Source organism: Aplidium turbinatum, chromosome 9 (assembly GCF_918807975.1).
Source record: "Aplidium turbinatum chromosome 9, kaAplTurb1.1, whole genome shotgun sequence".
Taxonomy (NCBI): Eukaryota; Metazoa; Chordata; class Ascidiacea; order Aplousobranchia; family Polyclinidae; genus Aplidium; species Aplidium turbinatum.
In genome coordinates, this window is record NC_137480.1 from 27,170,451 (window position 1) to 27,182,799 (window position 12,349).

Genomic DNA, 12,349 nt, shown 5'->3' on the forward strand with positions numbered 1-12,349 from the left:
ATAAACTCATCTATATTTGTCTAAATAGGTTGAATGACAGTAAATTGGCATAATTTGACGGTTACAACCGATTACACAAATATGTGAAACGTATAATGATTTTTAGCATTGATGGGACCGCTTGAAGTACCTCTCATTCTTCATTGTAGGGACGCTATGAACTCATAACATAAATCAATGACCTAGAATTCATTACACCGTGGTGCTGACAAAACACGTTATGCATGTAGCATGACAGGTGTTATATTATATTGTATCGACGCTCTACGAGATAAATATAAGTGAATATACTTACAAGAATCTAAAGTACGATAAGGCGTTGTGAAATCAATAATCGGGTAATTTTGTTATGATTATGGGAATACAACATGCATCAAAAAGAATCAAATCAAAAATAATTAAATTTGGGCTTCAGCATCTTCTAAGAAACAAGCGTATTTATGACTTCGGCAATGTCGTCGAACAAGGGTAGAGCACATAAAAAGAAAAATCGTAATGTTTGATTTGTAGTTTGTGCGATAGGCTACAACCAAAGTAAGCAACATATTGTTACAATAATGATCAAGCATTTTACGTTGATTCAACGTAGAAATGTGTTGACGAAATATCAGGGACAGACTTTCTGTAACGGAATAGAACTTGTTTATTCTATCTGGAAAGCAGCGAAATGTGGAAAGCAGTCGCAATTCTAAGGGCATTGTTCGAACACACACAAGATTGTAATTAAAACCCCACAATCCTATTTTACGCTTTTGCGGCAAAGCAATGCCTCGGGGTAGGATTAGAACGAATGTCCTGAAACGATATATTGGATAATTGGATCACACAGCGGGAGAAAAACTTCCCACGACAATTAACTGCTGTAATGTAGGCAGTTGCATGAAAATGTCTAGCCACCTGGGACAAAATGCTTATTGTGAAGGGCAGGAAGGTAGAAAAACGACCAGTGTAGGTTTAAAAAATTCGCAAAGAATAAAAACTAAAAGTCAAGAAATTTCACATTTCTAGCACATTTCCTTCTGTGAAATATTTCACTACTAGAGAGGGGCGTCCTCATTTGACCCCGTGTCGTATTAAGATAGGGTTAAATATACACATGTTGCAGAAAATAGCGACAATGCCAGCAAAAGTTAGGAATAATATAAGTTCTCCCTTGAGACTTATTAAATTGTTTACTGGTGGTAAAACTTAAAAAAAAAATGGAAAAAAACATTTGCATTTGTTTGTCAAGAAATGAGATATCTTCTGGCAGGTGTCAAACCCACAACAACAATGCTTGATATGAACGACTCGGTTACATGTATTGTAATGTAAACAAGTTTATTTTCACACGAGTCAGTTCAATCATAAACAGCTAAAAATCGATTTCGATCAGCTAGGGGCTAAATCATCTTCAGTTAACTTGATTACAAATAGATATTTATTTGTAATCAAGCTTAACTGAAGATGATCTAGCTTCTAACTGATCGAAATCGATTTTAGCTATGTATGATTGAACTGACCCTTTTGAAAATAAATTTCTTTGCATGTTATTGGCATTTTTTAACAGAAACCTTTTTCATCTATTTAAGTGCCATCTTTTAATTGCGATTTTCCCTTTATATTTTCAACCACAGGGTATGAGCGTGGTCACAGGAAAAACATAAATTGTATCGCACCATTCTCACAACAGACCGTATAAAAGTTTTATCTCTCTTATCTATCTTCTCTTATCTCTCAAAAGCTTTTCAAACAAGACTTCTCTTTGTGTACTGTGCTGTATTGCCTCATTCTAGCAACAGCCAGTTTATTGTTGTGTATACGACATAACATATATGCGACATAGCTTTGTATACGACATAATTGGTCTATGATTGCTTAGTTTAATATCTTTATGACATCATATAAGCTCTCGAACAACCTCTGTTTAACCTTGAACCAGGAAATGCTGCTGAGCTTTAATTAGTTTCTTATGTGAAAACATCGACAAATTCAATCATCCACGTGGCCACCTTCGCAAGTACCAACTTGCTACGACTGCCGCAATAAAATTATAAGCAATTGAAAACATAATCAAACAACAATTCAACTTCATCAAAACCTATCTTCATCAGTTGATGGAAGACCTACAATGCTTGTAAGCTAAACGACAGATCTTTGCGCATTCTCTTCAACGCAACAACGTCTTCTTGCTTTGGCTCATTGGGGCGTGGGGCGGCTCTGGAGATGATATGCGCTGTTTGTGTTACGTCATAAACATTCCTTGAATGTCAGTAACTCAATCAAGAGTGAAGAAAAACTCCATCAACTTCTTCCACCAGTTTATACTATAGGCCTAACCTTCAAACAGTTTCTCTTGCATTCTTTGAAATTGAGTTGTTCTATTGAGCAGTCATGCCTAACAAAGGATGTTGTTGCTTCTTTACAACGATGGAGTTGCACACTGACAGGTCATAATGATCCTCGATTTAACTCGAATTTTACACTCCACTGCCTTTGTTCAGATTCATCCTGTCCCCTCATACGCAGCCAACAAAATCTATTGGAGATTTGTATCGGGCTATGAGCGAAAGGCGGCGATATTAATTCATTCTTTTGTGCTTAATCCCTTTCCATTCGTTTGTTTACAATTGACTAGATATGAATGTGGATGCTGTCGAATAAAACTTTATTACTTGGTTTTGATATAATCGATTTTTCTCGAATGAAGATTTTCCATTTTACAACATAACCTCATTATTATTCGTCGCTCACTTAGCAAAAGGGCCCACTCAGCATTGGGGCTTGCCTCTTTCAAGAAAGGGCGCTGAACGCTTTTCACATTGACTTTTTTTACAAAGATCATTCAGATCATTGACTTTTTTCACAGAACTTGTTTTTAAAGACTTCATGGCGAGCAACTGAACTTCATTACGTCATCTTTCCTTGTCTGTTTAATGCTTTTAAACCTATGCGAGCTCCCGATGTTGGGTTAAGTCATCCTTGCTATTCGTGCTGCCACCTAGCGGTTTTTCATGTCAGAAACTTAAACCATATTTCCATCATTGTACGTAAAAGTCTTGTGACTTCTTGCGAAAGTACAGTCTTTATTTCTTTGACATACCTGTCGTGTTTCCACAATGCCCAACGCTTCAACAAGGCCAAAAGAATCTCTTGCTTTTATGAAGCTGAACATGACTCTCCCGTATAGACAACGTCCACTCTTTCTCACCAACCGCTCTCTTCGTGGCTGCGTTTGCTATGCTGGCCTTGCTCAGGTAACATACTGGAATTAGCGTAGATTGTGATGACCTAGGTGTAACGAATAGAATTAAGTAACAAAAGTAGATGACACCATTTAATGGCTTTAATAAACTAAATAGGCACTGCGTCTGTAAAACATAGCAGAACATAAATATACCTTCACGTAACAGCAACAGAAAACTATACTAGCACCACCCTACTTCAACCCAAGCAGCGTGTTAATGGTAACTCAACAAAGGTGTAAAGGAAGACGCGACCTTACACGTCAGCGGCGCCGCTGCAATCAACACAAAGCTTTAAGCAACAGAACAGAACTTCACGACATTCACCCCCGGTTAAATGGAAAACTCGACACTACATAAATTACATCACGGCATTATAACAAGTACAAGGATTCAAGCCAAACCCAGTAAATAAATACATAAATTGCAAAAACTAAGTCACGTATCAAAGCCATAGCGCACAACAGGACGGCGTGTTCGTGTGGAGCGACGTAACGATGAGTTTTGTTCAGGATTGGTAGGACCAGCTTCTGAAGATTCGACATTTTGTAAAATTGGAGCAGGATCCAAGCGAGGTTGAGCTGATTCCAACATTCCAAAATCAATTTCTAATGGCTCCGTTAGCGTTTCGTCGTCATGAGTGGTGGTAATCTGTTTAGGATTAGGTGCTAAGTCACGCAATGATACAGTAGTTTCACGTCCATCATTGAGGCGTACGTGAGCGTATTGGGGGTTAGCTTCAATAAGCTCGGCATCTTCAACAAATAAGTCGCTCTTGTTTCGTACATGACGTTTTACATACACCGGTCCTGGTTTTAGCCAGGCAGGCATCGATACCCCACTTGAAGACTTACGAGAATGATAAAACATACGCTCGTGGGGAGTGCAGTTTGTAGCAGTACATAAAAGTGAACGTAACGAATGTAATACATCGGGTAACACGTTTTCCCACAAAGTCTCGGGTAGTTTTTTGACTCGCAGTCCCAAAAGAATAGCTTTCCACACTATGCCGTTGTATCGTTCCACTTGGCTATTGCCTCGAGGGTTGTATCTAGTAGACCGACTGGTCGGAATACCCTTTCCATGCAGCCACTCTTTCAGTTCGCTCGACATAAAATTTGCACCCTGGTCGGTGTGGACATACGACGGAAATCCAAACACGGAAAATAAATCACATAATTTTTCGATAACAGTAGATGCCTTCATGTCGGCACACGGATATACAAAGGGAAATCTAGAAAATTCGTCCACGATCACCAACAAGTATCTGTTCTTAGTGGCAGATGCTACAGGACCTTTAAAATCCATACTGATTCTTTCGAAAGGTTGGGTTGCTTTGATGAGGTGTTGTTGCTCTTTGGGCTTATAAAAAGCTGCTTTAATTTCGGCGCAGTCTTTGCATTGCATTGCGACGGCTTTCACGGCTTCCAAGGAATAAGGAAGGTTTTTCGTTTTTATATAATGCCACAATCGTGTAATACCAGGATGGCAAAGTGATTCATGTAGCAATTTTAAAGCGGCTTCTGATGTTGTTGTCACAGATGCCGATGTTGCTCTAGAGAAGGTGTCAGGTGCAGTGTTTTTATTTCCTGGTCTGTAAACGGTCGAGAAGTTATAAGGGGAAAGTTCCAAACGCCAACGTTGTATTTTATCATTTTTTACCTTGGAAGGATGTTTTAAATCGAACATAAAGGAAACGCTTCTTTGGTCCGTAATTAAGTTAAAGTGTCTTCCCAGCAGTAAATGCTTCCACTTTCTTAATGCTTCTACAATTGCGTAGGCTTCCTTTTCAATTGCTGAATGCATTTGCTCCGAAGTTGATAAGGTTCGCGCGTGAAATGCTACAGGACGGCCGTTTTGATTTAATGTTGCGGCAATGGCAAAGTCTGAAGCATCTGTTTCTACAGTAAAAGGAATAGATTCGTCGATTGGTTGTAAAGAAGCATGGGTTAACTTCGTTTTCAGTTTGTTCAAGGCAGCCAAAGCCTCACAGCTTAAAGGCAATTTTTCTGTTTGTACGAGTGGCCTAACTGTTGCAGAGAAGTTAGAGATCCATTTGGCGTAGTAGGCGAACAATCCCATGATTCGCTGCAATTCTTTCTTTGTTGTTGGTACCGGCAAATCTTGCAATGCTTTGATACGTTGGGGATCTGGTTTTATAATTCCAGCTCCAACTTGGTAACCCAACAAACAAACTTCAGTGCGGTTGTACAAACTTTTTGCTTCATTAAATGTAAAGTGATCTTCTTTAGCAGCTTTGAGTAGTGCTGCGAGATTGTTATCATGCTCTTGTTGTGTCATTCCTCCCACGGTGATATTATCCAAGTAGGCATTCACGCATTTTAATTTGTGTTTTGCGATAAAGTTGTTAATTACTCGTTGAAACGCGGGTACCGCGTTTGTCAATCCAAATGGTAAGTATTTCCATTGGTACAGCTCGTGTGACGACTGAAATGCGGTATAACGGCGATCTTTGGGGCAAATTGGTATTTGATGGTACGCAGATTTTAAGTCTAATGTGGATATATACTTCCACTTGGCAACTTCATTTACTATGGATTCAATGGATGGCAAAGGGTAAGCGTCCAGCAAGGTATACAAGTTGATTGTCTGGCTGTAATCAATGCACATCCTCTTCTTTCCATTACCATTGTCGACGATCAAGGGCTGGGCCCTCCATGGGGAATTGCTTTTCTCTATGCGGCCTTCGCGTAATAATCGTTCCGTTTCGATTCGAATTAGTTCTTGGTCAGCCGCTGAGAATTTACGAGTTTTAACAGCCATTGATTTGCATGTAGGTAGCAAGTGTGAAAACAACTCAGGATGTTCGACTTGTGCGCAGGCATAACAGATGACACAAAAAGTTCAGGCAAATTACCATTAAATTGAAAAGTTACACTTTTATGGCGTTCGAGTAAATCATCGCCTATGATTGCGTCAGAAACCAATTCCGGCATAATAAGAAATTCTGCCTGTTCATAAAAGTGATTGGCAAATTTCAGTTTAACATTACAAATACCATAAATGTCGGTTTTTAACGAAGTGTTAGCCATGTTTGCAACGAAACGAAGAGACGTATATTTAATGTGGTTTTTGTCCACAAAGGTCTTGCTTAAATAACTGTTTGTACTTCCAGTATCGATTAAAGCGTTAGCGAAGGCATCGTTAATTTTCACTTCACTTACAACATGTTTAGAAAATGTAGAATGCAGTGTAGACATTGAAGCTAGACGAGGTGAGTTTATGCAATTGCTTGTAACAACACCCTTGAGTTACCATTAACACGCTGCTTGGGTTGAAGTAGGGTGGTGCTAGTATAGTTTTCTGTTGCTGTTACGTGAAGGTATATTTATGTTCTGCTATGTTTTACAGACGCAGTGCCTATTTAGTTTATTAAAGCCATTAAATGGTGTCATCTACTTTTGTTACTTAATTCTATTCGTTACAATTTAATAAACTACATAGAAATCGAAGCTAGAAGAGTTGATAGAAAGTGCAAGTCCTGAAAGCAATCGGAGATGGCCAATAATAACTGGAAATGTCTTCAACCAGAAAAGCTATCCGTAGATCCAAATTCACCAACAGCAGAAGACGATTGGAAGTTTTGGTTCAAGACTTTTACAAACTTTGTGGAAGCCATGCCTCGTGCTGAAGGAGAGGAACCAGTCAACAAGCTCAACATATTGACAGCTTTCCTTACTGCAAACACTTACAAAACTGTGTCTGAAGCCGACAATTTTGACGATGCAATTACAGCTCTCAAAAACTTGTACGTCAAGCCAAGGAACGAGATCTATTTGCGACATCTGCTTGCTACTGCACAACAAAAAGACGGTGAGTCAATTGACGAATTTGTTTCACGTCTAAATAATCTGAGCCGAAATTGCAACTTTGTCCCCGTCAATGCAGTAGCTTATAGAGACGACATGAAGAGAGACTCCTTAATCAGTGGGATTTCGTCCACACTCATAAGACAGCGTCTTCTCGAAAATCAGACTTTAACTTTTGATCAAGCTTACGCCAAGGCTCGAGCTCTAGAATTGGCAAAAAGCACGTCCGAAACGTATTCTCACCACAACATGTGTGCTGTGCAAAGTTGTTCAACTGAGCTGCCGACAGTTCGACATGAGTACACTCAAAGTAAACGCGAAGATTCGTCCAGCCAGGATCGCACAACCGCAGCAATAAGACAAACTAAATAGGCACTGCGTCTGTAAAACATAGCAGAACATAAATATACCTTCACGTAACAGCAACAGAAAACTATACTAGCACCACCCTACTTCAACCCAAGCAGCGTGTTAATGGTAACTCAACAAAGGTGTAAAGGAAGACGCGACCTTACACGTCAGCGGCGCCGCTGCAATCAACACAAAGCTTTAAGCAACAGAACAGAACTTCACGACACTAGGTATTTTGTTTGTTGTATCCAGGCCTACCTTAGCAGTTCAAGATTTAGATTATGTGGACGGGAAGGCAAGGAAGCCAATCTTCGTGTTTGTTTGTTTGTTTGTTTATTGGCCGCTGCGAAAAAATATGAACAATAAATCAAAACACAATGTACAGTAAAACTGTTGAAAAGTTTACAATAAAAAAAAAACGAGTAAAAAAAATGATGGTAGCATCACAGCAGCGGGAGGCTGCAAAGTGACCGTTCAAGGTCTTCAAGTCAAGCAGCCACCCTTAACTCATCAATGATAATTATAATTGAATAATTGAGACAAAGACATAATAGTACATAAATAACGGTGAAGATGTCCAAGATGATAAGAAATCAAAAAACTGATTAGTAGGTTAATTTAGCATTTGTTTAATATGAGTCAATAATTTTCTTTTTGTACATTCTTTTAAAAGTTGAGAATGAGGATTTGCGAATTTCATCTGATATATTGTTCCAAATTTTTGCGCCAGAGTATTTTATTGAGCGTTGTAGTTTTGTGGTTGTGTATCGATAATAATAGTAATCTAGGTTGGTCGAGTTTCGAGTAGAAAAGTTGTGAATTTGGTTACATTTTTTAAAGTAGTTTTGAAAAGTGTCGGGTAATAAATTAAAACTAAACTGATACATAAACTTAGCAATTTCAAAGTTGTACAGATCTTTTAACTTTAGGATATTTAGTTGTTTATAAAAGGGTGTGACATGGTCAGCCCATTTGCCTTTCACAACAGCTTTGACTGCCTTATTTTGCAAAACACCAAGCTTTCCAATATGTGTTTTGTATGACGACCCCCAAATTGTCAGTCCGTATATGAGGTAAGGCTGCACAAGAGAATAGTAAAGCTGAAGCATAGCTTTGGTAGATAAACAATGTTTTAATTTAGAGAGTATGCCAATAGATTTGGAGAGTTTGGAAGATATAGCATCAATATGAGGAAGAAAAGATAGATTTTTGTCAATTAAGATACCAAGGTATTTAGCAGTTTGAACATCTTTTAGTTGGGTATTGCCGTAAAATACTTCAACATTAGTTGATTTTTGGTTGGTCTTGGGTGCAATTATTAAAAAGTTAGACTTAGAAGCATTTATCGTAAGTGAATTGGCTGTGATCCAACGTTTGATTCCTTTCAGTTCAAGATTAATTAAACTTTGAAGACTTAATAAATTATCGTCTTTAATAACAAGACAAGTGTCATCAGCAAATAATCTAGGAACAGAAGAAACACAGTTAGATATATCATTTATATAAAGTAAAAAGAGAAGCGGTCCTAATATGGACCCTTGAGGGACACCAAATTTTATTTCTTTTAATGAAGAATTTTCTTGACCAATAGACACAAATTGTTTACGATTTTTCAAGTAGGAAGTAAGTAAGACATTGGCAACTCCTCGAATTCCATAATGATCAAGTTTATGCAAAAGTTTTTCATGATGAACTGTGTCAAAGGCTTTTTTAAGATCTAGTAAAACAAGTCCAGTCAGTTCATTGTTCTGCATTTGCTCGTATAAGGAGGTAATAATGTCTAAAGCAGCATGACTTGTTGAATGGTTGGCACGAAAGCCATACTGAGTAGGCGAGATCGAATGCTTATTTATAAACGACGTCAAACGTTTGAACATTAACTTTTCTAGAATCTTTGAAAAGCATGAGAGTAGAGAAATTGGTCTATAATTATTTGTTTCGAGTTTGCTTCCAGATTTATAAATTGGAATGACTTTAGTAATTTTGAGAACATCTGGAAATATGCCATTCGAAAATGCGTGGTCGAAAAGGATGGATAGAGGCAAGGCTATAATAGTCGAAGAGATTCGAAGGAAATAAGGCGAGATACCATCACTCCCTGCTGATTTATTTAACTTTAGCTGATGTATTTCTTCTATTATTTCGTACACGTCTGGTGGTTCAAGGAAAATAGAAGAGGAAACACGGTTGCTTAAAAAGTCTTTAAAATTATTTGTTTTATCAGTTTCGACTTGTTCTGCGAGGTGGCTTCCGATATTGGCAAAAAAGGAATTAAAACTCTCAGCTATTATTTTTGGATCGCTTTCCAGTTTATCATCAACGCGAACACAATCAACATTTTGGGTTGTTTTCTTTTTATTGGGCAAAAGAGAATTTATAATACTCCAGATTTTTTTTGGTTCATTACTATTAATGTTCAGTTGGTTTTGAAAGTACTGCTTTTTTGCTATACTTTTAATCTTTGTTAATTTATTTGAGTATTTTTTGTAAATGTATTTTCCTGTTTCGCCTCCTGTTAGAAAGTGAGTTTTGTACATTTTTTGTTTGTTTCGTATGGAAACATGCAATCCTCGAGTCAGCCAGGGTTTACTTTTTAATTTAGTTTGTCTACGAGAGAGTTGTTTAAGTGGAGCATGTTTATCAATTACGCTAGTGATTATTTTCACAAAGCGAGCAAACTTCAAGTTTAAATTATCAGATGTCAATTCAGACAATACTGGTAGTAATTCAGACATATGATTACTAAGGTGTCCACCTTCAGGCGTGTCTTTAAGTGTCCTGCCAAAGACGCAGCCGCATGCTCTTGAGCGGTGTCCAACTGGCGCCCTTTCGAGTGCTGTACCAGTGCTCTCACCACTCGGTTACGAAATTTGTCATGATGCGAGTTGTCACGATCGACATTTTCGCTTTCGTGACTTTTTCAGGGGCGACCCAAACCTGAACTATGTTCTCATGCCGCTCAAAATATTTCTTTAATTTATTTTGTCGAGATTTCAAACAAAGAAACTAAAGTGTGACGTGGCTTGTTTGGAAAAGAACCCACGCGAGGGGCAACATTGCCTATTTGTATATTTGTGAAATCCCAAGGACCGTTTCCTGGAACCCAGGTTAAGTGATATCCGAAAACAAAAACAAAAACAAAAATTGTACAAACACAAATAGTTTGTACAAGGATGGAAGACTAAAATGTCACCAAAGCCAGGTGCCATCTAACGGAAGCGGTTTATTGTTTTTAGCTAGCCTAATACAAACAGGCTATAAGCTTACACTGTATATATACTATACAGTATAAGCGGGTAGGCTATTGTCGGCGGTATGTTGCATCGCTGTGGTTTAGAAATTTAGATTGAGATAGTCAAACTTTTGAAGCCATCTTTGCTTAGGAGGTTTGTGTGGTGTTCACTTGAACCTGGGTTGGTTTCGAATCTTTATGCTCGGACTGACAAACGCTTGATAGGTTATTCCTGGTAATTTCGCATACTTGTTGAGGCTCTTGACGCAGAGCCGGTTAACGAGATTGTAAGAGTGAAGTTTTCCGATTGTTAAAGTGTTGTTGCCGGGGAATTATTCCATTTACTAACTGCCGCACAATGGAGAGCAGTCCTTAGAATGCGTTGCTTAAGCGCACACCCCAGGAATCGAACTTGCGCCGGGTAATCTTGAGCCGGGTAATCTTGAGCCGGGCGCGTAACCACTTTGCTAATGGGACGGACTGGGAATTCCAACATCAAACTATCCACGGTTAGGCTCGGGGCTTTTCAAACAGTTAGTCTGAGTTGCCATCCAGTGAGTAAATGTTGGATTTCTATCTAGATTCAAACTCGTACTTAGAAATTCCTTTCTGACCTTGCAAGTCTTGTGAAGCCTTTTTATGCGATTTCACTAAAAACTTGTCAACTCAAACTTGGCCAAACATTAATATGATCAAATCAAAAATTGTTTATTGTACAATAAAACCATAAAAACAATAAAACCAAACAACAAAATAATATGAAAAAATACTTAGAGGAAGTTTTTAACTACAAACTCGTGAAACAGTCTTTGTCTTTCATGTGGTTTCCATATGAATTGCGATGACTCATCAAGAAAGTGTAATAAAACAGCAATGACAAACAGGCAAGCAAATTACTTATTGCAAAGCAAACAACTTTGAGGATTCGAATTGTGGTACAAAACGTCACAAACAATTTGTTTTGTTACAACAGTTTTCAATAATTGTGAGTCATAATCCTCATGTGATTCGAGTTTGCAAAGCCGCGGGATGCTTTTCCCACCGATGGGAGGAATGATCTGCATCGCGTGACATCATGATGATCCATGTATCGTTTTACCTCCTCCGATCTAGGTCAATATCCAAGCGACCCACGCCAGGTAGAATTTTTTCAATTTATTTGCAGTAACCACTTTCCCCAATAAACGCCCGGAGATTGGCTTCCTTGCCTTCCCGGTTTAATATAAACCTCTACAGACCTGACGTGAACTTGGATGACGTATGTTTGGATAACGTGAACTTGGGCACGATAAAATAAAATTATTCACATCGAACTAAATTAATAAAAAGTAAAGAACTGGGATTGACCTCGACATTTTCACAATAAGATTTATAGTACACGAGCCACAATGTCAACTGTCTTGTGATTGATTACGTTTATTGTTCCCTCTGCGAGCTCCACACTTTTGCACTTCTAATTATGACGTGACTCACATTGTCATGACATCATCTCACGCAAAGTTGGCTTTAAATATTTGTAAGCAAACACAAGGAATCTCTCTCGTGAAATATTTCTCGCAAGTTCCGCTTTTTACCTTCGAGGTTTCTCTCTGCGCTCGGCACGCCCTAAATGACGTCTCGCTTCCACAATGATGAAACAAAACTGTCAGTGACTCATCATTGCAGCAACGCGCCATTGCTCTTTGTGAGCGAATAATGTTTGAGCTTCATAA

The 12,349-nt window shown here is 38.4% G+C and overlaps 1 protein-coding gene across 1 annotated transcript; it reads left to right on the plus strand.

Moving 5' to 3' along the window:
• Positions 1 to 6,742: 6,742 nt before the first annotated feature.
• Positions 6,743 to 7,426, plus strand: LOC145776900 (uncharacterized). The gene has a single exon (XM_082588119.1). The coding sequence runs from the start codon at positions 6,743 to 6,745 to the stop codon at positions 7,424 to 7,426; it is 684 nt and encodes a 227-aa protein (XP_082444245.1).
• The last annotated feature ends 4,923 nt before the right edge of the window (positions 7,427 to 12,349 follow it).

Coding starts and splice junctions, on each gene's coding strand:
- LOC145776900 (XM_082588119.1), top strand. CDS start 6,743: ATGGCCAATAATAACTGGAAATGTCTTCAACCAGAAAAGCTATCCGTA.